At 39.6% G+C, this 25,971-nt stretch overlaps 1 protein-coding gene across 3 annotated transcripts in view; it reads left to right on the top strand.

The window, feature by feature from the left end:
• Window positions 1-6,488: 6,488 nt before the first annotated feature.
• TEX10 (testis expressed 10) overlaps window positions 6,489-25,971 on the top strand; it is a 63,694-nt gene continuing 44,211 nt past the window's right edge. The window contains exons 1-5 of one of the 3 annotated variants that reach the window (XM_077912691.1): window positions 6,489-6,671; window positions 11,139-11,327; window positions 13,426-14,138; window positions 14,525-14,768; window positions 21,286-21,398. In XM_077912691.1, coding sequence (XP_077768817.1) covers window positions 11,148-11,327; window positions 13,426-14,138; window positions 14,525-14,768; window positions 21,286-21,398 — 1,250 coding nt within the window. In that variant the 5' untranslated portion in view covers window positions 6,489-6,671; window positions 11,139-11,147. Of the gene's footprint in view, window positions 6,672-6,948; window positions 7,076-7,794; window positions 8,030-11,138; window positions 11,328-13,425; window positions 14,139-14,524; window positions 14,769-21,285; window positions 21,399-25,971 lie in introns of those variants that run through there. The other 2 variants (XM_077912692.1, XM_077912693.1) reach the window with 2 other exon arrangements.

The following is a 25,971-nucleotide window of genomic DNA, read 5'->3' as shown; positions in this document are numbered from 1 at the left end:
CTAACAATATGTGAGAGGGATGCTTCTCCAGTGTCACTAACTGGTACATTGTCAAATTCTTGAATTTTGATAACCGTAAAAAGTAAGAAAAATTATCATATTTTAATTTGCATTTCTCTTGTTGTGCGTCAGGCATAATATCTTTTATGTGAGGGTGACTTTTTAAAATTTATTTTATTTATTTATTTTTTTTTTACGTGAGGGTGATTTATATTTCTTTTTCTACAAACTGTATGGATATCAGTATTTCCTATCAAGCACTTCATATTTTTTTTTAAAGATTTTATTTATTTATTCAGGAGAGACACAGAGAAAGAGGCAGAGACACAGGTAGAGGGAGAATCAGGCTCCATGCAGGGAGCCCGATGTGGGACTCGATCCCAGGTCCCCAGGATCACACCCTGGCCTGAAGGCTGCGCTAAACCGCTAAGCCTAGCTGGCTGCCCTTTTTTTTTGTTTCTAAGAATTCTTTGTATATTAAGAAAATTAATCCTTTACTTGTGATATGAGTTGCAAATATGTTTCCAAATTTGTTATTTGCCTTTACTTTTTATTTTCTCTCCCCCCCTTTTTTTTCCCTTTGATCATGTGGAAGATTTCAGAATGTTTTGGGGAAAGCCTGCAATCAAATTTTTAAAACTTTTCTCTCTGGTATTTAGATTTCAAGTCCTAATACAGGGTCAAAGTAATAAAATAAAATTTTGTTTTCTGAGATTTTTATAGATTTGTTTTTTTTTTTAATTTACATCTTCAAATATAACATGTAAAGTATGAACCCAACTTTATCTTTTTCCAAATGGCTCCCTATTTGTGCAAATCATTTATCTTTATACTATTGATGGAAGATATTTACCTTACAATGTATTAAATTCTTGTTTTCATATTGGTCTATTTCTGGACTTTGTATTTTGTTCTGTTGGTTTGTCTGTTCATATGACAAAATCCACTTTTTAAATTATTGAGTTTTTTAGAATGTGCTTCTGTATTTAGTAGGGCTGATTCCTCCTCACTGCTTTTCTTTTTCAAAATTTTCTTGGCTATTCTTGTTTAGTTTTTTTCTTTCTTTTTTTTTTTTTTTCTTGTTTAGTTTTTTTCATGTGCAAATTTTAATCAGCTTGTGTAGGTCTAGAGAAAAGCCCCAATCTGTTGACATATATAGTGGGATCTCATTCAATTTACCAATACCTTCAGGGAAAATTGACATTTGTAGGATATTGACTATTCTAATCTGATTTCTTATTCAGTCCTAGGAATTTTATCTATCTTTAAAAAAGATTTACTTATTTGAGAGAGAGAGAGAAGAACAAGCAAGTGAGCAGGGGGAAGGGCAGAGGGAGAGCAGAGATGCAGACTTCCTGCTGAGCATAGAGCCTCATGTGGGGCTCAATGAGGAGCTCTGTGGGGGGCTTTGATCTAACAACCCTGAGGTTATGACCTGAGCCAAAATCGAAAGTAGGATGCTTAACTGACTGAGCCACCCAAGCCACCCCAGCAATTTTATCTGTTTTGATTGCTGTTGTAAATGGGGCTTCTTTTTCCATTCTATTGTCTAACTAGTTTTTGTTTGTATAGGTGAAATCTATTGATTTCTGAATATTAGTTTTATATTGCTTTACTTTTTCTGAATTTTTATTGTTTGTAGTAGGTTTACAATTGATTTTTTTCAGATATACAATCATATCATCAAATGGAGATGATTTTACTTCCTCATTTCCAATTCTTATGTCTTGGACTGATATTTGTGGTATATTGATGGTTGTGCTCCTAGCTGGTGTTCTTCCTTCCTGTCTTTTTTCAAACCTGGGATCAGCAACCTTCCTGGCCATCTGTGTGTTACCCGCTATCTCAATAAATTCCTTTTAATTTAAAGTCAGAACGAGTTTCTTGTTACTTTCTTATCTAGGAAGCCTAACTAAAAGTTTTATTTTGCACAATGATAACATATCATTAATAGTAACATTTGTTGCTATTTATCGAGGGTTTAAAGTGTACCAGGCAGTAACCTAAGTAATTTGCATACATCATATCAATCAACTCCTGGAGAATGGGTTTTGAATTTTTGTCTGTGGTTATAGCAACAAATTTGAAGTCATCCTTTTAGGCTTTCTTCAGAGTCTCTGCTTTTCGTGTTAGCAGTAGCTTTGAAAAATAAGGTAAGGGGATCCCTGGGTGGCGCAGCGGTTTAGCGCCTGCCTTTGGCCCAGGGCTCGATCCTGGAGACCAGGATCGAATCCCACGTCAGGCTCCCGGTGCATGGAGCCTGCTTCTCCCTCTGCCTATGCCTCTGCCTCTCTCTCTCTCTGTGTGACTATCATAAATAAATAAAAAAAAAAAAAATTAAAAAAAAAAAAAAAAAAGAAAAATAAGGTAAGAGTTAATTTAATGTTTATGTTTTTATTGTTTGCCTTTACATTATAAATCAAGCTTATTAAACTTTTTTATTTTTAGAAGTGTTACCCTATTTCCTAAGTAAATATTAACTAGGAAGCCTGGTTAAGAAAAAGAGAAGCTGTGGGGCACCTGGGTGGTTTAGTGGTTAAGCATCTGCCTTTGGCTCAGGTCATGATCCCCGGGAAGGGTCCTAAGATTGAGTCCCACATCAGGCTCCCCTCAGGGAGCTTGCTTCTCCCTCTACCTAGGTCTCTGCTTCTGTCTCTGTATCTCTCATGAATAAATAAATAAAATATTAAAAAGAGAGAAAGAAACAGAGAAGCTGCAAAGGTTATATAAATTGTGCAGGAGTAAGTTTCTTAATCTAGACTTCTGTGATGCTCCTGAGCATAGACAAAAAAGAGAGGTTGTTCCTATTAAATATAGATATTTCTGGACACAGATCTTGGTGTCGGTTAGGAGCTGAGTTGTGTCCCTCATAAAAGATGAGTTAGGACCCCTACCACCTCAGAAGGTGTCCTTATTTGGAAACAGGGTTTTTACAGAGGTAATCAAATAAAAAATGAGGTCATTTGGGTGGGCCCTAATCTGACTGGTGTCCTCATAGAAAGAGGAACTCTGGACACAGACACACACAGAGGGAAGACAATGTGAAGAGAGAGAATTTATCTACAACCCAAGGAACATCTAAGGCTACCGGAAGCTAGGAGAAGGCATGAAGGAAGCAGCATCTCCCTTAGAGCCCTCAGAAAGAACCAATCCTTTTTTTTTTTAATGATTTTATTTATTTATTTATGAGAGACAGAGAGAGAGAGAGACAGAGAGAGAGAGAGAGAAAGAGAGAGGCAGAGACACAGGCAGAGGGAGAAGCAGGCTCCATGCAGGGAGCCTGACGTGGGACTCGATCCCAGGTCTCCAGGATCACACCCTGGACTGAAGGCAGCACCAAACCGCTGAGCCCCCCGGGGCTGCCCAGAAAGAACCAATCCTGCCAAACCATGATCTCAGACTTCTAGTCTCCAGAATTAACAAATTTCTGTTGTTTAGCCACCAAGCTTGTGATACTTTGTTACAGAAGCCCCAAGAAACTAAAATACTGGAGTTTCTGTGGCTAACTGGACAGAGTTTTGAAAACGAAGTATGCCACGATTTTAGAATGCATGTTTTTTTGGCAAGGGTTAAAGACCTTGCTACATGACTGTCATTTATCAAAGGTCTATTCTGGCTCAGCTAAGCAGGTGACTCTTGTAACTATTGAGTTCATAACTTAGAGTTGGAAAAAGCTTCCTTTTGTAAACATACTTTTCATGTCTTAAACCAGAGGTTGTAAACTAGTAAGTAACCTGCTTATAAGAATTTTGTTTAGCCCACACAGTGTTTTGTTTTTTGGATTTTATTTTTTTAAGATTTTATTTATGTATTTATTTAGAGAGCACATGTGCTTGAGCGGGGGAGGGGTAGATGGAGAAAATCACAAGCAGACACCCCACTGAGTGTGGAGCCCAATATAGGGCTTGATCTCACCACCCTGACATCATGACTGGAGCCAAGATCAAGAGTTGGACACTTAACTGACTGAGTCACACGACACTTCTTTTATTTTTATTTTTTAAAGATTTTATGTATTTATTTGAGAAAGTGAACTAGGGAGAACACAAAAGGGGGGGGGCAGAGGGAGAAGCAGACTCCCTGCTGAGCTGTGAGCCTGACCCAGGGCTCCTTCCTGGGATTCCAGGATTATGACCTGAGCCAAAGACAGAGGCTTAACTGATGGAGCTACCCAGGCACCCCTCAGGCATCCCTTTTTTTCTTTTTTTAATTTTTAAAAGATTTATTTATTCATGATAGACACACACAGAGACAGAGAGAGAGAGAGAGGCAGAGACACAGACAGAGGGAGAAGCAGGCTCCATGTAAGGAGCCCGATCAGGACTCGATCCTGGGACTCCAGGATTGCGCCCTGGGCCAAAGGCAGGTGCTAAACTCCTGAGCCACCCAGGGATTCCCCCAGGCACCCCTTTTATAATTTATTTTTAAGTTACTTTTATACCCATTGTACTGCTTGGATTCATAACTTCAAGATCAAGAGTCTCAAGTTCTACTGACTGAACCAGCCAGGCACCCCAGTGTTTTAAAAATAGGAAAAAAAAAATGTGCTTGTTCACCAAAATTTAAAGATCAGATTTCATGGTGCTTGAGTGGCTCAGTCTGTCAAACGTCTGCCTTGGGCTCATCATGATCCCAGGGTTCTGGGATTGAGCCTGGCATTCGTTTCCTGCTCAGTAGAGTGCCTGCTTCTCCCTCTTCCTGTCTTTTCAACTTATGTTCTTGGTTTTTCTCTCTCTCTCAAATAAAAAAATTATTTAAAAAAAATAAAGATCAGATTTCTTATTTTTTGTTTTCCTTTTTTCTTGAACATGATTCCTCATGGCATACTTCCTTTAGCCAGGCCAAGCACTTCTGTTACTTACGTCACCACCAGTGCCACTTTGCCACAGACAAGAAGCAAGGGAGGTTGGCTGGAGAAGAGTGAAAACAGGAGAGTTGTAGGAGTGTCCAGAAGTTCAGTGATATTTCAGAATACGGCAGATCTTGAGGCTATGATAAGGATTCTGGCTTTATTCCAAATGACATGGGGAGTTGAGGGGTTTTGAGCAAAAGCGTGACCTGACCTTAGATTTTAAATTAATCACATAGCTTTTCTGCTGATATTAGACCGTAGGGGGGAGACACTAGAGTGTAATAATGGAAACAGGAAACCCATTCAGAGATCTTCTATCGTGATCATGAGATGGCTTGGACCACGGTGATAGCGAGGGAGGTGGTGATAAGTGGTGGAAGTCAGGTAACATTTGAAGTAATCTCCTGATGAGTTAGGTGTGAGATGCGGAAGAAAGAAGACCTTCTTTGGGTTTTTGGCTTGAGTAACCAGAAGGATGAAATTGCTATTTGAGATGAAGAAGCTGTAGCAGGAATACATTTCGGGGGTGGGGTGGGGTGGGGTGGGGTGGGGGGGTGTGATCAGGAGTTCCATTTTGGACAAGTGCACCCTGAGATGCAAATAGGATGTCAAAGGAAATGTTGAGTAAGCTGTTAGCTAGGAACCTGGAGTTTAGGGGACATGATGGGTGGCAATAAACCTTTCCTCTTCTGATCCAGTTTCACAACTTTTAACATCATGTAATACTGTAGGATGCTGGGGACTCCCAAATGTTGGTTTATGGTGGATTCGAGGCAGATTGTGTGTCGCCAGGGGAGGGGGAGGGGGGTATCTGGCTCTGCCTCATCTCTCATCCTAGAACAGGAATGGTCTCTGTCCCAGGGCTCGGGTCTCTGCTCATCAACGGAGGCTCATAGGGCTGTCAGCTTTTCTGTCTTATAAACTGATAAGCTGTAGGGACAAATCTGAATCATGGTCTCCCACCCATACCCGGGGGGGGGGGTGTCTTCCCTCCACCCTACCTGCCAGTCTTTGGCAAGGATTATTCTTTCCAACAAGCACTCTCCTTCCTTTCTCATCTCCTTTCTAGACATTCAGGTCCTCCCTGAACTTCCCCGGGGGAGCGGGGCCCACTTCATTTCAGCCGTTGCAATCTCAGGGCTGAGATTTTGAAACATCAGGGGGAAAAAAAAAAAAAAAAAAACCCTCGACGAAGACTTTCAGGCTTCAGCGACTATAGGTGTACGTTGCCCTCGGCCCGGCAGTTGCGAAGCGCTCCATCCAGGTTAAAGTCCTCGGGAACTCCCGGGTTCCAGCGGCCCGAAACTTTTCCCGCCCCCCCCCCCCCCCCCCCCGCTCCATTTCGGTTCAACTTCTGTTCTCTGAATGTGGCACCGGGTCCGGGGAGCCATGGAGCACGGAGGGGAGCAGAGGCACGCTCTCGCGCCGCGGGAACCCGGGCGACGCCTCCGGCCCCCGCCCCCGCCGCGCCCGCCCCGCAGGTCCGCGGCCGCGCTCCGTCCCGCGCCGGCCTCCGCGAGCGCAGGGGGCTTCCGGCGGGCCCCCTCCTCCCGGGGGCGGGGCCTGGCGCTCGCGCTCCCGCTCCCGCCTCCCCGGCTGCGCGCGGCTGCGGGCCGCGGTCACGTGAGCGCGGCGCGGCGGGGGAGGGGCCCTGGTTTCCGGGCGGCGGAAGGAGACGCGGCCGCGTGAGGACGAGGCGATTTGAAAACACGCTCGGGGAGCGAGGGGCTGAGGCCGGTGGCGCGCGCCGTCGCCCCGCGGGCTTCCGCTCGGACGCTCTGTCCTCCGCTCCGCGCCCCGGTCCCAGCCGGGCCCTCAGGTGAGCGGCCGCCGCCCGTCGGGCCGGGCCCTCCCGGGGCGCGGGACGGGCGCGCGGGGCCGTGGCTCCCCCGGTCCGCGCGGCCCAGGCGGGCCAGGCCGAGCCGTGGCCGGTCCGCGCGCCCCGGTGGGGGGGCGGGGGGCGGGGGGCGGAGCGGGGCCTGGGCGCGCGGCGGGGCAGGGCGGCCCGCGGGCGTGTGGAGCGCCCCGAGTGACTGGGCGGGTTCGCGCCGTTTCGCGGCGGAGGCACTTTTAGGCCGGGGAGCCTCGATTTGGGCCCCGCGGCCGCCGGGAGGGGAAGGGACGGGAGCGCTGGCGGCCCGGGGGGCTCTTCTTGCCGTGTGGGACGGCGGCGGGCGGCGGGGAGGAGCGGGCGTCCCCTCCCGGGCCCCCGCCGCGCTCCAGGTGTGCGGGCGGCGCGGGCGGCGGGGGCGGCGCGGGCGGCGGGGGCGGAGCGGCGTCGGGCGGCCCCTCGCGGGGGCGTCCACTTTCTGGGAAGTCCCGGGTCTCCCCCCCGGCCCCTTCTGTAGAGTCGGGAGGAACTCGGGAGAGGAAGGGGTTGACGGGGAAACCATCAAAAGGAAAACTGCAGTACACGCGTTATTACAGTTTCATTAATTTATTATTTATTTATTTTGCAAAGGAGGTTGGAAATCGGGGGTGGCAGACAAGCCTAGCTGGAATTCGATTCGGTCGGTGGACATTTTCAGGCCCGCGAGAATCTCCCCTTGTGTTGACAATCCAGGAGACCTGCAAATTGATTGGAATCTGTGAAATGTTCAGTTCTCAAACTTCAGGGGCTCCCCCCCCCCCCCCGCGTGGGAGGTGGCAGCGATGTGAAAGTTCAGCCCCTTAAGGCTGGAGTTGGTACCTCCTGTTCCATACCGGCTGCTGCAAAGTAGCTTTAGTCAAACCATTTGACTTGCCGTGCTATGAAAAAAATCTTATTTGTGTTTTATTGACTTGTTTTTAGGAGATTTTTAAGTCCTCGCTCGCTACACCCAGTGTCAACCTGAGATCCAGAGTTGGCGTGCTTTTTACAGGCTCCACAGGCTTGCCCAGCCGGGCAGCCCTAAAAAAAAAAAATAAAAAAATAAATAAATCTTTATTTTGAAGTGAAAATGACAAATTGGTTAATAGAGCTTTAAAAGTTCCTAGTATAAAAATGTTCTCTGCGTATCATAAAATAATGGTCCCGGCTTCAAAAGTCGAGGAATGGCGATCAGCCCTCTTAGGCTTTCTTATTAGGGAAATTAGTGTGACGGACACAAAGTGATACAAAGTGATACAGCATAGACCTTGACAAGAGTGTGTTGGACACAGGCCAGATATAGTGGCTAAAAATAACACGGAGGATTGGTGAGTTGGGTTGATTCATTTGATTTTTCTGTCTTGTACCATTTATTTTCATCTCTGGTACTAGCTAGTAATAAAATTGTAGGGAAAGCTCAAAAAGTGTGCTTGCTTAATGAAAGTTTTTTTTTTTTTTTCCCCCCCTCAAAGATTTATTTATTTATTCATGAGAGAGACAGAGAGAGAAGAGAGGCAGAGACACTGGCAAAGGGAAAAGCAGGCTCCATGCAGGGAGCCCGACGTGGGACTCGATCTGGGGTCTCCAGGATCACTCCCTGGACCGAAGGCAGGCTCTAAACCGCTGAGCCACCGGGGCTGCCCCCTCCCCCCCTTTTTTTAAATTAAAAGAGGCCATGCGAATTTTTTTTTTTTTTTTTTTTTTAGATTTTTGCTTACCCATTTTTAAAAACTAGAATAACTAGAGGTGTGGGTGGGATGAAAACTTGAATAGGTATAAATGAAGTAAGATAAGCCATTTTGCCACTCAGGTTTCCAATCCTCACCTTAATTCCACTATATGTGACATAAAGCTGATTTTGCAGAGCTCTCTTTGGTGTATTAAGTCCCTCTTCAACTTCCTAATACAGGTCTGACAAATCTTTCTGAGCCACATCTTTAAGATGGGTTTAGTACCACTTTCCTTACGTGGTTTTGTGAGAATTGAATGCTAATATACATAATGCATGTGGTTTTGTGAGAATTGAATGCTAACGTACGTAATGCATTTAATACTATATGTGATTTGTACTGGTCCTGAGACTTTTAAGAAAATATACATGTTTGTGCTTTTAGCATACATGTTTAACAGTGCCAGGTATAAATGCTCAGAGTTTTACAAATAGGAACTCATTTGCTCCTCATTAATCCTACCTCATAATAATTGTATGATGTAAGTTTTATTTAATTTTTTGGGTATGTATTATTATTCCTATTTTGTGGATGAAACTGAGGCACAGTTTTTTTTTTTTTAAATTTTTATTTATTTATGATAGTCACACAGAGAGAGAGGCAGAGACACAGGCAGAGGGAGAAGCAGGCTCCATGCACCGGGAGCCCGTTGTGGGATTCGATCCCGGGTCTCTAGGATCGCGCCCTGGGCCAAAGGCAGGCACTAAACCGCTGCGCCTACCCGGGGATCCCTGAGGCACAGTTTTTAACTACAGCTAGAAAGTGGCATTCTGGATAAAGAACTAAATCAATCTGGCTCTAGAATCTGCTCTTAACCTATGTAGCCAAATCCTACCTATCTCAAGGGGCTCTAATGTATTAAAACCTTGAAATCGGGCAGCCTGGGTGGCTCAGGGCTTTAGTGCCACCTTCAGCCCTGGGCCTGATCCTGGAAACCCGGGATCGAGTCCCATGTTGGGCTCCCTGCCTGGAGCCTGCTTCTCCCTCTGCCTGTGTCTCTGCCTCTCTCTGTCTCTCTCTCTGTCTCTCATGAATAAATAAATAAAATCTTTAAAAAAATAAAATGAAACCTTGAAATTATGTAAATTTGGATGTACTGTTATAGATGATTAGCTTCTGGATTCCTGGAACTTGAGCTGCTTGGTCTGGCACAAGCTATTTTATTTCACAATAAATGTAAATCTTCATTTTACTCAAGGTTTTTTGGGGTTTTTTTTGGATCCTCATTTATTGTATTGTGTCTTTTTTTTTTTTTTTTTTTAAGTACCTGGACACAGGGTAATTATGATAGACCAAGAAGAAGTTTTATTTATTTCAGAGGTACTTATCTATTCTAGTGGGTGTACAGAGGCAAGCAGAATTCAGTTTTTGCAGCATGCTGGAAAAGGTTTCAAGAAGAGTTGGGCTAGTTCCTGGTATAGGAGGCTATTTTTTAGATAGATGTTAGCTTGTGGGAAGATAAAGCTGGAGAGGAAGTTAGGAAGGACGTGATATGTCAAGCTATGGAGTTTTTACTGTAAGTGAGTAAAGAAACAGCTGAAAACTCCTGAGTCTTGGTCAGATCTGTGTTTAGAAAGAACCCTCTCATGACTCCAGCAAATGGGCTAGGGAGTAGATACTAGAAATAAGGCAGGCATACTGATGGGGGAAACTACTAAACAATCTAGGTAGAAATAAAGGATTTAAGAAGTGGCCTGGGAATGAGTAGGAGGATCAGATCAAAGATTTTGTGTGTAAGTGGGAAGATTTAGATGTTAATTGAAAAAATATGTAGACGGGAAAGTGCAAGATGGCATGTTTATGCCCAAGTTATTTATTACAACAATGGCCTAGTTGGTCTTTGCTCCTTTTCCCTCTGTTGCACTTTATTTTCTTTTATACTGTTTTTTTATCCTGCTTTTGAGTACCATTTTTTTAAACTTTATTCATGAGAGAGACAGGGAGGCAGAGATACAAGCGGAGGGAGAAGCAGGCTCCAGCAGAGATCCTGATGCAGGACTTGATCCCGGAATCCTGGGATCACAACCTGAGCCAAAGGCAGATGTTCCACCACTGAGCCACCCAGGTGCCCTGGATACCGTTTTCTGTTTATATCTAGTCTGAACCTAAGCCTGGTGTCCAAAATGCTGATACCACATTTTTGCCTATACTAGGCTTTTTCTCTACTGATCTATTGTTTTCCTTGCTCATGAAATGTTCATTAACTCTCCTTGCTGCATATTTCTGTATCTTATATTTCTTTCAAGCATCAGCTTAGGTTCATGAAACTTTTTCTATTATAGGCTGCATTTAAAAACTTTGTTTTGTTAGTAGAGGTTCCTTAGGGACTTTTAGGGGCCAGGAGCAGATACATCTCTAGTAATCTGTGTGTTGCCCACTCATTCCCCCAAAACTCTGGGTGAGGGGTTATTTCAAAAGGTTTTCATTTAGTACAATTACTTGACAAAGGTTCCATGGCTAAAAACCCTTGACAAACCTGTGGCTGGATTGTTACCTTATTGTTGATGACCCCTGTTTACATTATTGACTAAGATATACTTCTTGGTAAAGCTATTTTCCATTTAGTACTTTGATCCTTTCCGCATAGGTCTTAATTTTTGATTATCTTTGAAATGTATTTTAGAGTAATGTAAATGTTAGAAAACACCTTTATTATTTTAGAATTTATCTTTTTTTGCCCATTGTTTTAAAATTCTTTTCACTGTAGCACTCAAGAATGACCAAAAAAAGAAAACGCCAAGATGATTTTCAAAAAGTAAAACTAAAAGTTGGTAAAAAGAAACCCAAATTAGAAAATGCTACTGTTACAAACTTTAAAACAAAGACTATATATCTCCCTGAGCAGCTCAAAGAAGATGGAACTCTTCCAACAAACAACAGAAAACTTAACATAAAGGTAAATGGTAACTATTGTTTTGATAAATAACATTTTCTTTGAAATCACCTTTTTTTGTGAAAAGTTGTTTTAATTCTCAGGGTTTACTGATGGCTGAAGTTTGGAGTTTATTAACCAAATCTGAGTTGCCAATGTAGCTTTCCTACCTCCTCTAGAAAGACTTCCTCAACTAAACCCACAGTCATTTTTCTATTGTGTACCTGTTTGATGATTTGATATATGATCTAGAGATAATTCTTGTGTTTATCTTGTTGATGTATCAAGTTTTTGGTATGATAACTTTTTAGCTGTTTTTATAGTTTATGAAGGTAATTGTCTTATTTTTTAGCCTTACATAGCACATAATATATAGGTTTGTAGTAAATGTGTGAAGTTTTAGCAATGATTTTGCTTACAATTTTGACAACTTCATTGAAATGTAACTTTTGCATTATAAAATTCCAGGGGCACCTGGGTGACTCATTGGTGTCTGACTCTTGTGTCTGACTCTTGGACTCAGCTCAGGTCTTGATCTGGGGGTTGTGAGTTCAAGCCCTGTGTTGGGCTCCATGCCCAGCGTGGAGCCTACTTAAAGTGTACCATTCTGTAGTTTTTAAATGTATTTGCAGAGTTATGCTATTATCACCATAATCTAATTTTAGGACATAATTATCATGCCAGAAAGAAAACCTATGCCTATTAGAAGTCACTGCCCATTCTTTTCCCTTTGCTCTACACAGCCACTAACCTACCTTTTATCTGTATAGATTTGCTTATTCTGGTCATTTAATATAAATGCAACAATATGATACATGGTCTTTTTTTTTTTTTTTTTTTTTGATACATGGTCTTTTGTTACTGGTCTTTTACTTAGCATGTTTTGAGGTTCATCCATGTTATAAAGTATCTCTGAGAACAGTACTCCATTCCTTTGTATTGTTGAATAGTATTACAGTGCATGGTTATGCCACATTTTATCACATATCCGTTGATAGTCATTTGGTTGTTGCCACTTTTTTTTTAGGTTTTTGTTTTTATTTTTTTAATTTAAATTTTGTTAACATATAGTGCAATATTGGTTTCTGGAGTAGAATTCAGTGATTCATTATTTACATACAACACCTAGTGCTGCTCATCACAACAAGCCCTCTCTTTAATACCCATCACCCATCTAGCCCATCCTTCACCGAGTTTCACTCTTAGGTGTAATGCTATTATGAACATTTGTGAACAAGTTTTTTTGAGGATAAACTTTTTCTAGTTTTGCTTTTAAGCCCTGAAGGTTAAATAATATTGAAAAGGTATTTGAAGTTATATTTTTTCACAGATTATATAAATTATTCCACAAATAAAATTGTCAAATGTTATACTCAGGATGCACATACACCCTGAAAGACCACTTAAAATAGGCAGACTGTGCCTGTTTAGTAGTGTATAAATGCACCTATCAAATGTTTGATTTTTTTTTTTTTTTTAAGATTTTATTTATTAGACAGAGAGACAGAGACAGGCAGAGGGAGGAGCAGGCTCCATGCCGGGAGCATGACGTGGGACTCCATCCTGGGTCTCCAGGATCACTCCCTGGGCTGAAGGCGGCGCTAAACCGCTAAGCCACCGGCTGCCTGATTTTTCTTTTATTCTTTTTTTTTTTTTAAGATTTTATTTATTTATTCATGAGAGACAGGCAGAGACATAGGCAGAGGGAGGGGCAGGGCTCCCTGTGGGGAGCCCTATGTGGGACTCAATCCCAGGACCCTGGAATCATGACCTGAGCTGAAGGCAGATGTTCAACCACTGAGCCACCCAGGCGCCTGTATAGTAGGCCTTTAAATAGTGATGATAACTTCTGTCACTTTAAATGATAGCATGCCTAAGTCTTCATACAGGTTAATTTCAAAAAGAAAATTCTAACTGAAAATTATGTAATGTTTTTATTGAGCTAAATCTGTCTTAAGGATAAAATAATGTTTCTGTTCTTAGTAAAAGCTTGGTAACATTTAGAAAAGTACTTATTGAAGCAGTTTCCCCAAAGATTGTCAGTTTATGGTTTTAGTTAGCATGTTTATTTGAAAATGTTAGAATGTGCACATATACTTAAATCCTGTATTTTTATTTTTAGGATTTGCTGTCACAGATGCATCACTACAATGCTGGGGTTAAACAAAGTGCTCTTCTTGGACTTAAAGACCTTTTGTCTCAGTACCCATTTATAATTGATGCACACCTTTCAAACATATTAAGTGAAGTGACTGCTGTGTTTACAGATAAAGATGCTAATGTACGATTAGCAGCAGTTCAACTTCTTCAATTCCTGGCCCCCAAAATACGAGCTGAACAAATTTCTCCATTTTTTCCTTTGGTAAGTGCCCATCTCTCTAGTGCCATGACTCACATTACTGAAGGAATTCAGGAGGACTCTTTAAAAGTTTTGGACATTCTGCTGGAACAGTACCCAGCCTTAATTACTGGCCGTAGCAGTATATTGCTTAAGAATTTTGTAGAACTTATTTCTCATCAGCAGCTGTCTAAAGGACTAATAAATAGAGACAGATCCCAGTCCTGGATACTTTCTGTAAATCCTAATCGGAGACTCACTTCTCAGCAATGGAGGCTGAAAGTCTTAGTGAGACTCAGTAAATTCCTTCAGGCCTTGGCAGATGGATCCAGTAGGTTGAGAGAAAGTGAAGGACTTCAGGAACAAAAAGAAAATCCCCATGCCACTAGCAACTCCATTTTTATCAACTGGAAGGAACATGCCAACGACCAGCAGCACATCCAGGTTTATGAAAATGGGGGTTCACAGCCAAATGTCAGTTCACAGTTCAGGCTACGGTAAGAAGGATTTCAGTTATGTCCACACTCAGTTTTCCTGTATTGAATTTTAACTGCTGACCATTGATGGCTAATGGTGGGAAGATATGCAGTTGTCTTTTATAGTTTTCATATAGTTACTCATGATTTGATTTTTATTTACTGATGGGAGGAGTCATTTGAAAGTATTAATTTATTCATTTCTAGCAAAGCCTAATGAGAAGTAAAACTTGATAGTCTCGGCTTTGTCATTTAGAATTTTATTTTCTTACTGGTCTTAATCAATGTAATTATCAATTCAGGGAACTTCATTTTTACTGGTACTTTTCACTTAATATTTAAATTAAACAAGGAATAATATTTTTTGCTCATTAATTTTTTTTTTTATTCTTACCCTTCCTTATTAGGTACCTGGTTGGAGGACTAGGCAGTGTGGATGAAGGCCTCTCATCTACTGAAAACTTGAAAGGATTTATTGAGATAATAATTCCATTGCTGATTGAATGCTGGATTGAAGCTGTGCCTCCACAACTAGCTGCTTCTATTGGAAATGGTATAGAGCGAGAACCTCTGCAGGTCATGCAGCAAGTTCTTAATATTATTTCCCTTCTGTGGAAACTCTCTAAACAACATGATGAAACTCATAAATTGGTGAGAACTTAATGGGTTCTTTATTTTCTCAGTAATGTCTTTTATCATAAATGGGCAGATTAGAAATCAGCATTGGTTATGCATTTTCTAGAACATTCCATAGTCTAATTATAAACTTGTTTCTTGCTTTTGCCCCAAACTGCAAATTAAAATAGTTTGTGCGATTCTCTGAATAGTTTTAACTTATGTGAAATGTATATGTTTTTTTGAAAAAGATTTTATTTATTTAGAGAGTGTCTGAGTTGGGGGGGGGACGGAGGGAGGGGCAGAGGAAGAGAGAGAGAATCTCAGACTCAGCGCTGATCCTGAATGTGGGGCTTTGTGGGGCTTAGTGCAGGGCTCATTCCAACAACCCTGAGTTTATAACCTGAGCTGAAATCAAGAGTTGCTTAACCAACTGAGCCACCCAAGTGCTCTGTGAAATGCATAACTTAATGAGCTTTTTTTTTTAATGACCTTAGTTTCATTTGCTTTTATTAGATATAATTCACAGTAGTGTTACAATGTATTGTTTATGGCAGGTTGATTGTGTAGGAACATTCTACTTTCTGGAGGTCTTTTGTGAGATTAAAAATGTTGCTTTTTTAAGTACTTTCTTCCAGTGTGTGCCACATTGCCAAATTTAGCAGAAATGGACCACAGCAAAGATCTCATAACCAATCCTGAGTTGTTTTTAAACTACTGTGATTGATTGATTTTTTTTTTTTTAATATTTTACTTATTCATGAGAGACAGAGACAGAGACAGAGAAAGAGGGAGAGGCAGAGACACAGGCAGAGGGAGAAGCAGGCTCCATGCAGGGAGCCTGATGTGGGACTCGATCTCGGGACTCTAGGATCATGCCCTGGGCCAAAGGCAGGCGCTAAACTGCTGAGCCACTCAGGGATCCCTAAACTACTGTGATTTATTTTTCTTTTCTTTTCTTTCTTTTCTTTTCTTTTCTTTTCTTTTCTTTTCTTTTCTTTTCTTTTCTTTTTTTCTTTTCATTTCATTTTATTTTATTTTATTTTTATTTTATTTAGTAATTTAATTTATTTTATTTTTTAAATTTTACTTATTTATTTTGTTTTGTTTTATTTTATGATTATTTATTTATTTATTCATGAGAGACAGAGAGGCAGAGACACAGGCAGAGAGAGAAGCAGGTTCCATGCAGGGAGCCCAATGCGGGACTCGATCCTGGGACTCTAGGTTCACAGCCTGGGCCAAAGACTGGCACCAAACCACTGAGCCACCCAGGGATCCCCCAAACTACTGTGATTTAAAGCAGAAGCTACATAGAGACTTGATTAGTGCATGCTCTTGTTTTCTCTTGAAAAGGGATAGGATCAGAAAACATTTGTAAAAGTTACCCTTACTATATGTAGGTAAACTGTAGTTGTAGGTATGATGTTCGTGAAATTAACCTAAGATTCTAAGTCTATAGCAGTTTTTTACTAAAACTGATAGTAAAGACATGATTAAATCTGTGATGATTAAATTATCTACTGTTTGGGAGAGAATTGAATGGTGGCAGCTTTTTTATAGTGCCATAGTATATAGTTAATAGTTTAAGTAAGGAAGAACAAGTTCTGAGATTGGTGTTAAATTAATGTGATAGCACACTTAAAGAGGGCATCTACAGGAACAATATTTTAAAGCTTGAAGCATCTAGTTTTAGAATTCCTGCAAGGATTTTTGGCTAGGCAGGTATAATCTTTGAAGTTGCCTACATATGTACACAATTGACAATGCAATTTTTTGGTTTTATTTCAAGCTAAAGTTTAGGATGAATTAATAGGCCACATAAAATAAGTTGAGGTTAAATTAAAAATCATATTTGATAATCTTGAAAAGCATTATGGAACCATACTAAAGTATGTGTTTTAAGAGCTTGCTCTAGCACTATTAACTCATTACCCATCATCTGTAGGGTTGATATATGAATTGCTTTTTCAGATAGTGTGGCACTTTATTGACTGTAGTTTTGAGCATGTCTCATGATTTATTGAATACATTGGCAGGAAATTGATTAGGATTGGGGTAGATTGTGTGTGTGTGTGTTTTTTTTTTTTTTTTTAAGATTTTATTTATTTATTCATAAGAGACACACAGAGAGAGGCAGAGACATAGGGAGAGAGAGCAGGCTCCTCAAGGGGAGTCCGATGTGGGACTCAATCCCGGGACTCTGGGACCATGCCCTGAGCCAAAGGCAGATGCTCAACCACTGAGCCACCCAGGCGTCCCTGGGGGCAGATTTTGATTTTATGAAAGCATAGTTTACTGTCTTTATGGCAGTCTGTGATGTAGACAGGTGACAGTAATAATGCATACAGCTTTTTAGAGAATTGTATGTTATTTGCACTCTTGAATGGGTTTATCTGAACCTGTGATAGAAAGTAAAAGTAATGATATCAATATAAATCTTAAGTACTAGTCTTTCCTTCAGTTTTAGAAGGCTAAGAAGTAAAGATTCTGGGCATTTTTGGTGTTTGATGACATATAGTCACTGATTAAGTATTGTTATTCCTTTAGTAATAGTACTTGTAACTTGATAGAATGGTAGGACCAAATGCAAATTCATTGTGTTTTTTTTTTTTTTTTTTTTTTAATTAATTTATTTATTTATGATAGTCACACAGAGAGAGAGAGGCAGAGACATAGGCAGAGGGAGAAGCAGGCTCCATGCACCGGGAGCCCGAAGTGGGATTCAATCCCGGGTCTCCAGGATCGCGTCCTGGGCCAAAGGCAGGCGCCAAACCGCTGCGCCACCCAGGGATCCCCATTGTGTTAGTTTTATATCATTCACTAACATTCAGATAACATTGTCAAAGGACCTAAGTACTGCCTTAATTTTTTTTTTTTTTTAGATTTTATTTATTCATGAGACACACACACACACACACACACACACAAACAGAGGCAGAGACAGGCAGAGAGAGAAGCAGGCTCCATGCAGGAAGCCCGACATGGGACTCGATCCTGAGACTCCAGGATCACGCCCTGGGCAGAAGGCCGGCGCTCAACCACTGAGCCACCCAGGGATCCCTACTGCCTTAATTTTATGGATATTTAAAGTTGTAGGCTTTAGAACTATTCTGTGCTAATCTAATACGACTGTTATTTATTAGCAGTTCATTAAAGCAGGACATAAAGTTCAGAAGACTGTTTTGCATAGACCATTGAAGGCAACATAGAATACTAAATTGGGCTACTGTTTAAAATTCAAATAAACTGAAGGAAATTTAGTTCAAATAGAAACAGTATTTAAGAACATGCACTGGTAGAATTCTCTTATTTACCTTGGCAAATGTGTTATGTTGAACTGTAATAACTGAATAAGGGAAGATCCATTATTTTAGAGACAAAATATGAATATGTATATGAGTTGTACAAGGTGAAATTAAAATGCATTAATTTATTTTTTATTAACATTCTCACTGTTCCCCTCTCTCGCTGACCTTCAGTTATAGCTTAGTAGTTAAGGTATTGGGTGGTTTGTAACAGCTCAAACTTTAAAGGAGGGATGAAATGGCATTCGTTGGCCTTAAATGCTACTGTGTTCTACAAGCTGGATTCAAACTCTTCTCTCAGAAAAGGTATAGGTATTTTGTTGGTAAATTGGCATCTAGATTAGGTGCAGTCTTAGGATAACTTTGCTTTTAGGTTTTGCTTAATGTCTTTATTTGCTGCATAGTTGAGGAACTTCATTTTTATGCAAGTATTTTTTAAAAAACCTTTTTAGAGGGCAGCCTGGGTGGCTCAGCGGTTTAGCACCGCCTTCAGTCCAGAATGTGATTCCCCTCCCCCCCCATCAAGTTCCACATCAGAGTCCCTGCATGGAGCCTGCTTCTCCCTTTGTCTGTGTCTCTGCCTCTTTCTCATGAATAAATAAATAAATAAAATATTAAAAAAAAAAAAACTTTTTAGAAATCTGAACTCTCTGATCTTTGCTTTGAAATCTCAGGGTACATTAAATTTTATTTGTGGTGGTTGAGTACTCGTCCTTACTGAGGTTGCTTATTTCTGATATGCCATGTGTATCCTTAAAGTATAGCTAGTTTTAAAAGTGAAATACAATTTAACATTAACTTTTTAATTTACTTTGGATTTTGGGATCCTGTATTAATAAGCTCTGGGTCAATATTATAATTACTATAGAAATTTTGTTGGAGCTTAACTTTATTTTTTAATGCTACTTTTAGTTTGTGTCTTTCATTGCTGATGTCTTTTTTCCGTGAAGATTAGAATTTGTGAAGATGGGAATCCCTGGGTGGCTCAGCGGTTAAGTGCCTGCCTTCAGCCCAGGGCATGATCCTGGAGTTCCAGGATCGAATCCCACATCGGGCTCCTTGCATGGAGCCTGCTTCTCCCTCTGCTTCTCTCTCTCGCTGTGTCTCTCATGAATAAATAAATGAATCTTTAAAAAAAATAATAAAGAATTTGTGAAGAATAGTCAGATGCAATATAGGATTTGTTGAGCATCTATAGATGCTTTATAGGAGCTACTTAAGTTAATTAAAATTCAGTTCCTTTAAAAAAAAATTCAGTTCCTTAGTCATACTAGCCACATTTCAGGTGCTCAGTAGGTGCATGTAGCTAGTGGCTGCTGTATTAGACAACACAGATGAAGAACAATTTCATCCATCATTACCGGGTTGCTTGCCCTTAATAGTACTTAACCTTCTGGTGGGGTTGATGGATGTAAGCAAATACATAATGCCAGTACTAAGAAGAAAGATGAAAGTAAAGCAGGGTAAAGAGAGAAAAGTGCTGGAACAGAATGAGCGGGAGCTATTTTAAATAACTGGTCTGGAAGTGCTTTCATGACTTGAATGGCACTGAAGTTAAAGGAGCAAGTCTTGTAAAAGACCCGTAGGAAGAACCTTCCAGGCAGAGGGAATAGCAGGTGTAAAGCCCCTGAAGTGAGAACAGATTTGACATTTTTGAGGAATGGCAGGAAACCTGGGCAAATAAGGTACTAGGAGAATGATAGAAGATGAGTCAGAAAAGGTGACACTGGCCAGATATTTGGGACCCCATGGTCCATGGTAATAAGTTTGGATTTTAACCTGAGTGTGGTGAAAGGACAGTGGAGGATTTTCAGCAGGGAAGTAGCATGATTTGAATTATATTTATTTAATTTTAATATGTTGAATTTGCAAATGGGACACAAGTGAATTTCCCTGTAGTCGGTATCCAGCTCTTGCAAAACAGTGGAGCCCAAACTCACGCAATCTATTCCATGAATGACTGGTCCTGCCCTATATACACCTTTAATCCCTTTTTTCCTTTCTGTATTATTATGAAGCACGGTTTATATTTTAAAAGATCACTCTGGCTGCTCTGTAGAGAATTGACTTTTGAGGAGGGCAAGAGGAAAGTGGGGAGACCAATTAGGAGGCTATTGCAGTAATCTAGGTATGAATGGTTGATTGGAGTAGAATGATAACTAATGGTTGAAGCTATGAGAAGTAATTGGATTCTGATAAAGCCAGTGGGACTACTGATGTGCATAGTGAAGGAAAAAGCAGCAAGGATGGTTGATGCCTGTGTTAAGGTCCAAATGACAGTGTGACTGCTAGTGAGGAGAGTTTAATTTATTCATGTTAACTTATTTTTTTTTTAAGATTTATTTATTAGAGAGAGCACACATGTGCACATGCACACACATAAGGGGTGAGGGTGAGGAGCAGTAGAGGGAGAGAGAAACCCAAGCAGACTCTCTGTTGAGTGCAGAACGCGATGTGGGGTCATTTAGTCTCATGATGCTTGAGATCACGACCTAAGCCGAAACCAAGAGTCAGGCACTTAACTGACTGTACCACCCAAGTGTCTCTATTCATGTTAAATTTAAGATGCCTGTTAGAAGTCCAAGAGGACATGTTAAGTAAATTATAGATTAGCACAAAGAGAAGAATCCAGTTAAAGATCCTAAGGTGCTCTTGGATGACCCGTTATTTTAAACACCTCAAATCCCACATCTCAAGAAACCGTTCAATCCCTGGCAAAGTGGAATGGTTGGTTCTCTGGATAGGAGGAAATAAGAGTGTTGTAATCTGGAATTAGAGTTTTAAATAGGAAAGACAGATTCATGAGTACTGTAAGAATTAAAGAGAAGTGCATTGCTTTGTGACAGTGTTAAATACCTTTAATTGGAAATAATAGAATTGCTGGAAAGTAGAATTATTGTATAAACAGAACATTAGGTAGAAGATCTTCTGATATATTTTACAGATAACTGTACTAGTGGTTGAATTTAAGAATTTTCTTATATCTTATTTACTTTTTCTGTTTTTTCTTAATCAGTAGATAAAAGGCAAGTAAAGGTAACTATTAAGCACTGAAAAGATCTGTGGGTAAGAATTGGATGCCCTAATATTTTATTCTGATTTTAAAATTTACATCTGCTATCATGAGCAAAAGATGTATAATGGTAAATTTATAGTTGAAGATTAACAAGTAGTCAAATTTCTGCTTAAATTTGGTTATTTTAAATGTTTTGTGTAGATTTTCTAATCTTTGCTTATTTTAATAGGAGTCGTGGCTTCGAAAGAATTATCTTATTGATTTCAAACACCATTTTATGAGTCACTTTCCATATGCCTTAAAAGAAATAACCAAGCACAAAAGGAAAGAGACAAATAAAAGGTATTGTGATTCTTTCCACTGTATAGACTGGATTTATTTTTTTAGCCTGAAATTATTAAAAATATTTAGCCTTAAAGTGGAACTTTCTACACTGTGAGGGGTTCATATCTAAATTTTGTGAAATAGAAATTAAAGTAGCAATAGTATGGCTGATCTTGAACAAGTCACTTTAAGCTTTGAGACTCATTTTTATTTATTTTAATTAAAAATATATAATGGATATTTTATATAAAGTGAGCATCAGGTATCAAATTATATAAATATAAATTTAATAAAATTTGTTGAGGTGGGTCATTTATTTGGGAGAGGTACTAGGTAATCTCTGAGATCATCTTAAAGGTCATCTAGTTGTATCATTTATATGTGAGAAAACTGGCAGTGAAACTAATATCAGGAAAAGGAATAATTGGAGAAAAATAGTTTTCTAAAACAAAGGCTTGCAGATGAAAAGATGGAGTTTAAAATTGTAAGCTTGGAAATTTTAAAATATTTACCTCAAGTGAGTGCAAATAAATGTAAAAACAAGTTATCAAATAACATTTTCTTCTTGAGGTGGGCCTGTAGTTAAGTGCCTTCTGAAAAGCACTTTATCCTTTCATTTATCAGTGGATAGTTGGATTGCTTCCACAGTTTGGCTATTGTAAATAATGGTGCAGTAAATATGGGGTGCGTGTATCTCTGAATTAGTGTTTCTGTATTTTTGGTGTAAATACCCAGAAGTGTGATTCCTAGATCACAGGGAGGTTCTAGTTTTCATTTTTTCAGCAACCTCCATATTATTTTCCATAGTGGTTACACCAATTTGCATTCCTACCAATAATAAATGAGTACTCCTTTTTCTCTACATCCTCACCAGTGCTTCTTTCTTGTGTTTTTGATTTTAGCCATTCTGACAGGGGTGAAGTGATATTTCATTGTCGTGTTGACTGGGATTTCTCTAATGATGAGTGATGTTGAGCATCTTTTTGTGTGTGTTGGCCATCTAATGTCTTTGGAGAAATGTTTGTTCATGTTTTGCATTTTTAATTGGATTATTTATTTTTTAGGTATTGATTGTATCAGTTCTTTATATATTTTGGATAGTGACTCTTTATTGGATATGTCACTTGCAGATATCTTCTCCCATTCTGTAGGTTGCTTTTTAATTTTGTAAATTGTTGTGTTTTCTGTTCAGAAGCTTTATTTTGATGTAGTCTCCATGTAGTTTACTTTTATTTCCTTTGCTTCAGGAGACCTATCTAGAAAAATGTTGGTACAGCCAATGTCAGGTTACTGCCTGTGCTCTCTTCAAGGATTTTTATGGTTTCCGGTCTCACGTTTAGGCCTTCAATCCATTTTGAGTTTATTTTTGTGTATGGTGTGAAAAAGTGGTCCAGTTTCATTCTTTTGCATGCAGCTCTGCAGTTTTTCCAACACCATTTTTTTTTTTTAAGATTTATTTATTTATTCATGAGAGAGAAAGAAACAGACAGACAGGCAGAGGCAGTCCCTGCATGGAGCCTGCTACGGGACTCGATCCCAGTTCTCCAGGATCAGGCCCTGGGCTGAAGGCGACGCTAAACTGCTGAGCCACCCAGGCATCCCTCCAACACCATTTGTTGAAGAGACTCGTTCCCATTGTATATTCCTTCCTCCTTTATCAAGGATTAATTGACCATATAATTGTGAGTTTATTTCTGGATTTTCTGTTCAGTTCCATTGATCTCTGTGTCTATTTTTATGCCAGTACCATACTGTTGTACTACTGCTTTGGAATATAACTGGAATTGGGATACCTCTAGGTTTGTTTTTTTTTTTTTTTTTTTTTCAAGATTGCTCTGGCTGTTCTAGGTCTTTTGTGATTCCATACAAATTTTAGGATAGTTCCAGTTCTGTGAAAAATACTGTTGATATTTTGATAGGGGTTGCATTAAATCTGTAGATTGCTTTGTGTAGTATAGACATTTTAACTATTTATTCTTCCAACCCATGGGCATGGGATGTCTTTCCATTTTTTTTGTGTGTTGTCTTGAATTTCTTTCATCTGATTTTAAAGTTTTCAAAGTACAAGTGTTTCACTTCTAGATACTTTATTGTTTGGTGCAATTATAAATGAGATTGTTTTCTTAATTTTACTTTCTGCTTGTTTCATAATTAGTGTATAAGAATGCAACAGAGTTCTATGCATTGATTTTGTATTTTGTGATGTTACTGAATTCATGTATCAGTTTTAGTAGCTTTTTGATGAAGTCTTGAGGATTTTCTAAATGTAATAGGTCATTTGCAAATAGAGTTTTTGTTCTTCCTTACCAATTTGAATGCCTTTTATTTCTTTATGTTGGCTAATTGCTGTGGCTAGGACTTCCATTGCTATGTTGAATAAAGGGGTGATAGAGGGCAGCCATGTTTTGTTTTTGACCTTAATGGAAAAGGTTACAGTTTTTCACCATTGATAGGATGTTGGGTGTAGATTTTTCACATAAGGCCTTTATTATGTTGAGTTGTGTTTCTTGTAGACCTGCTTTGTTGAGGGTTTTTATCGTGAATGGATCTTGTATTTTGTCAAATGCTTTTTTGCATCTGTTGAAATGATCATATGTGTTTTTTTTTATCCTTTCTCTAATTGATGTGTGATATATCACATTGTTTTGTAAATATGTATTTTTAGTATTTTACTTTTTTAAAGTAGACTCCACACCCAATGTTGGGCTTAAACTCATGACTCCAGGGTCAAGAGTCGCACACTCTACCAACTGGGCTCAACAGGTGCCCCTTCTTTTGTGAATATTAAACCAACCATTGCATCCTGGGAATAAATCTCACTTGATTGTAGTATATGATTTTTTTTTCTAATACATTGTTGGATTTGGTTTGCTAATATTTTGTTGAGGATATTTGCGTCTGTATTTACAAGAGATATATCGGCTTGTAGTTCTCTTCTTTTGGTGGTATCTTTGATTTTGGTGTCAGGGTGATACTGTCTTCATGGAATGAATTTGGAAGTTTTCTTTCCTTTTCCTTTTGTATTTTTGGAAATAGTTTGAGAAGGAATATTAACTCTTCTTTAAATGTTTGCTAGAATTTGCTTGTGAAGCTGCCTGGTCTTGGACCTTTGTTGAGAGATTTTTTTTGATTACTGTTTCAATTTCATTGCTGGTGATTGGTCTGATCAGATTTTCTATTTCTTCCAGCATTAGTTTTGGTAGGTTATATGTTTTTAGGAATTTATCCATTTCTTCCAAGTTGTTCAACTTGTTGGTATATACGTTTTCATAATACTTTGCTACAATTGTTTGTATCCCTTCCTTCCCTTTCCCTTTCTTTTCATTAGAGAGGGGAGGGAGTACACATAGGGTGGAGAGGGGTGGAGGGAGAAGGAGAGAGAATCCAAAGCAGACTCCACACTCAGTGCAGACAGAGTCCAACACAGATCCCAATTCCACGACCCCGAGACCATGACCCAACCTGAAATCAAAGAGCTAGATGCTCAACCAACTGAGCCACCCAAGCACCCCTATAATTGTATTTTTGTGGTGTTGGTTGCTGTTTCTCCTTTTTCATTAGTAATTTTATTTGGGTCTGCACACGCTCGCTCTCTCTCTCTCTTTTTTTTTTTTTTTTTGATGAGTCTTGCTGGAAGTTTTTCAGTTTTGTTGATTTTTTTTTCCCCCCAAAGAATTATTTCCTGGTTTCATTGATCTGTTTTTTTTTAAAAATTTCTATGCCATTCATATCTGCTCTAATGTTTATTTTTTTAAAAGATTATTCATTTATTTAAGACAGAGTGAGCACACGAGGAGGGAGGGGCAGAGGCTGAGGCATAGGGAGAAACAGAAGCAGGGTCCCCGCTGAGAAGGGAGCCCCACACTGGGCTCCATCCCAGTGCCCTGGAATCATGACCCGAGCCAGAGGCAGATACTTAACCAACTGAGCCACCCAGGTGTCCCTGCTCTAATCTTTATTATTTCTTTCTTTTTGCTGGTTTTGGGTTTTGATTGTTCTTTCTCTGGCTTCTTTAAGTATAAAGTTAGGCTGTTTATATTAGATTTTTCTTCTTGAGGTGGGCCTGTGTTTCTATAAACTGTCTTCTTAATACCACTGTTTGATGCATCCCAAAGATTTTGAACCTTTGTGTTTTCATTTTCATGTAATTTTTGATGTCTTTGATTTCTTGGTTGACCCATTGTTTACTAGCATGTTATTTAACTTCCATGTATGTGTGTTCTTTTCAGATTTTTTTTTTGTGACTGATTTCTGGTTTCATAGCATTGTGGTCAGAAAAGATGCATGGTATGACTTGGGTTTTTTTGAGTTTGTTGAGACTCGTTTTATGGTCTAATATATGATCTATTCTGGAAAATGTTCTGTGTGCATTGAAGATAATGTATATTTTGATGTTTTAGGATGGAATGTTCTGAATATGTCTGTTAAACTATCTGGTCCAGAGTTTCATTCAAAGTTACTTTGTCCTTGTTGATTTTTCTGTTTGGATGATCTGTCCATTGATGTGAATGGGGTGTTAAAGTCTCTTATTGTTATTGTATTAGTATCGATTATTCCTTTTATGTTTATCATTAACTGATTTATGTATTTG

This window comes from Canis aureus, chromosome 10 (genome assembly GCF_053574225.1).
Source record: "Canis aureus isolate CA01 chromosome 10, VMU_Caureus_v.1.0, whole genome shotgun sequence".
Lineage (NCBI taxonomy): Eukaryota > Metazoa > Chordata > Mammalia > Carnivora > Canidae > Canis > Canis aureus.
This window is presented reverse-complemented; position numbering and strand designations above follow the sequence as displayed.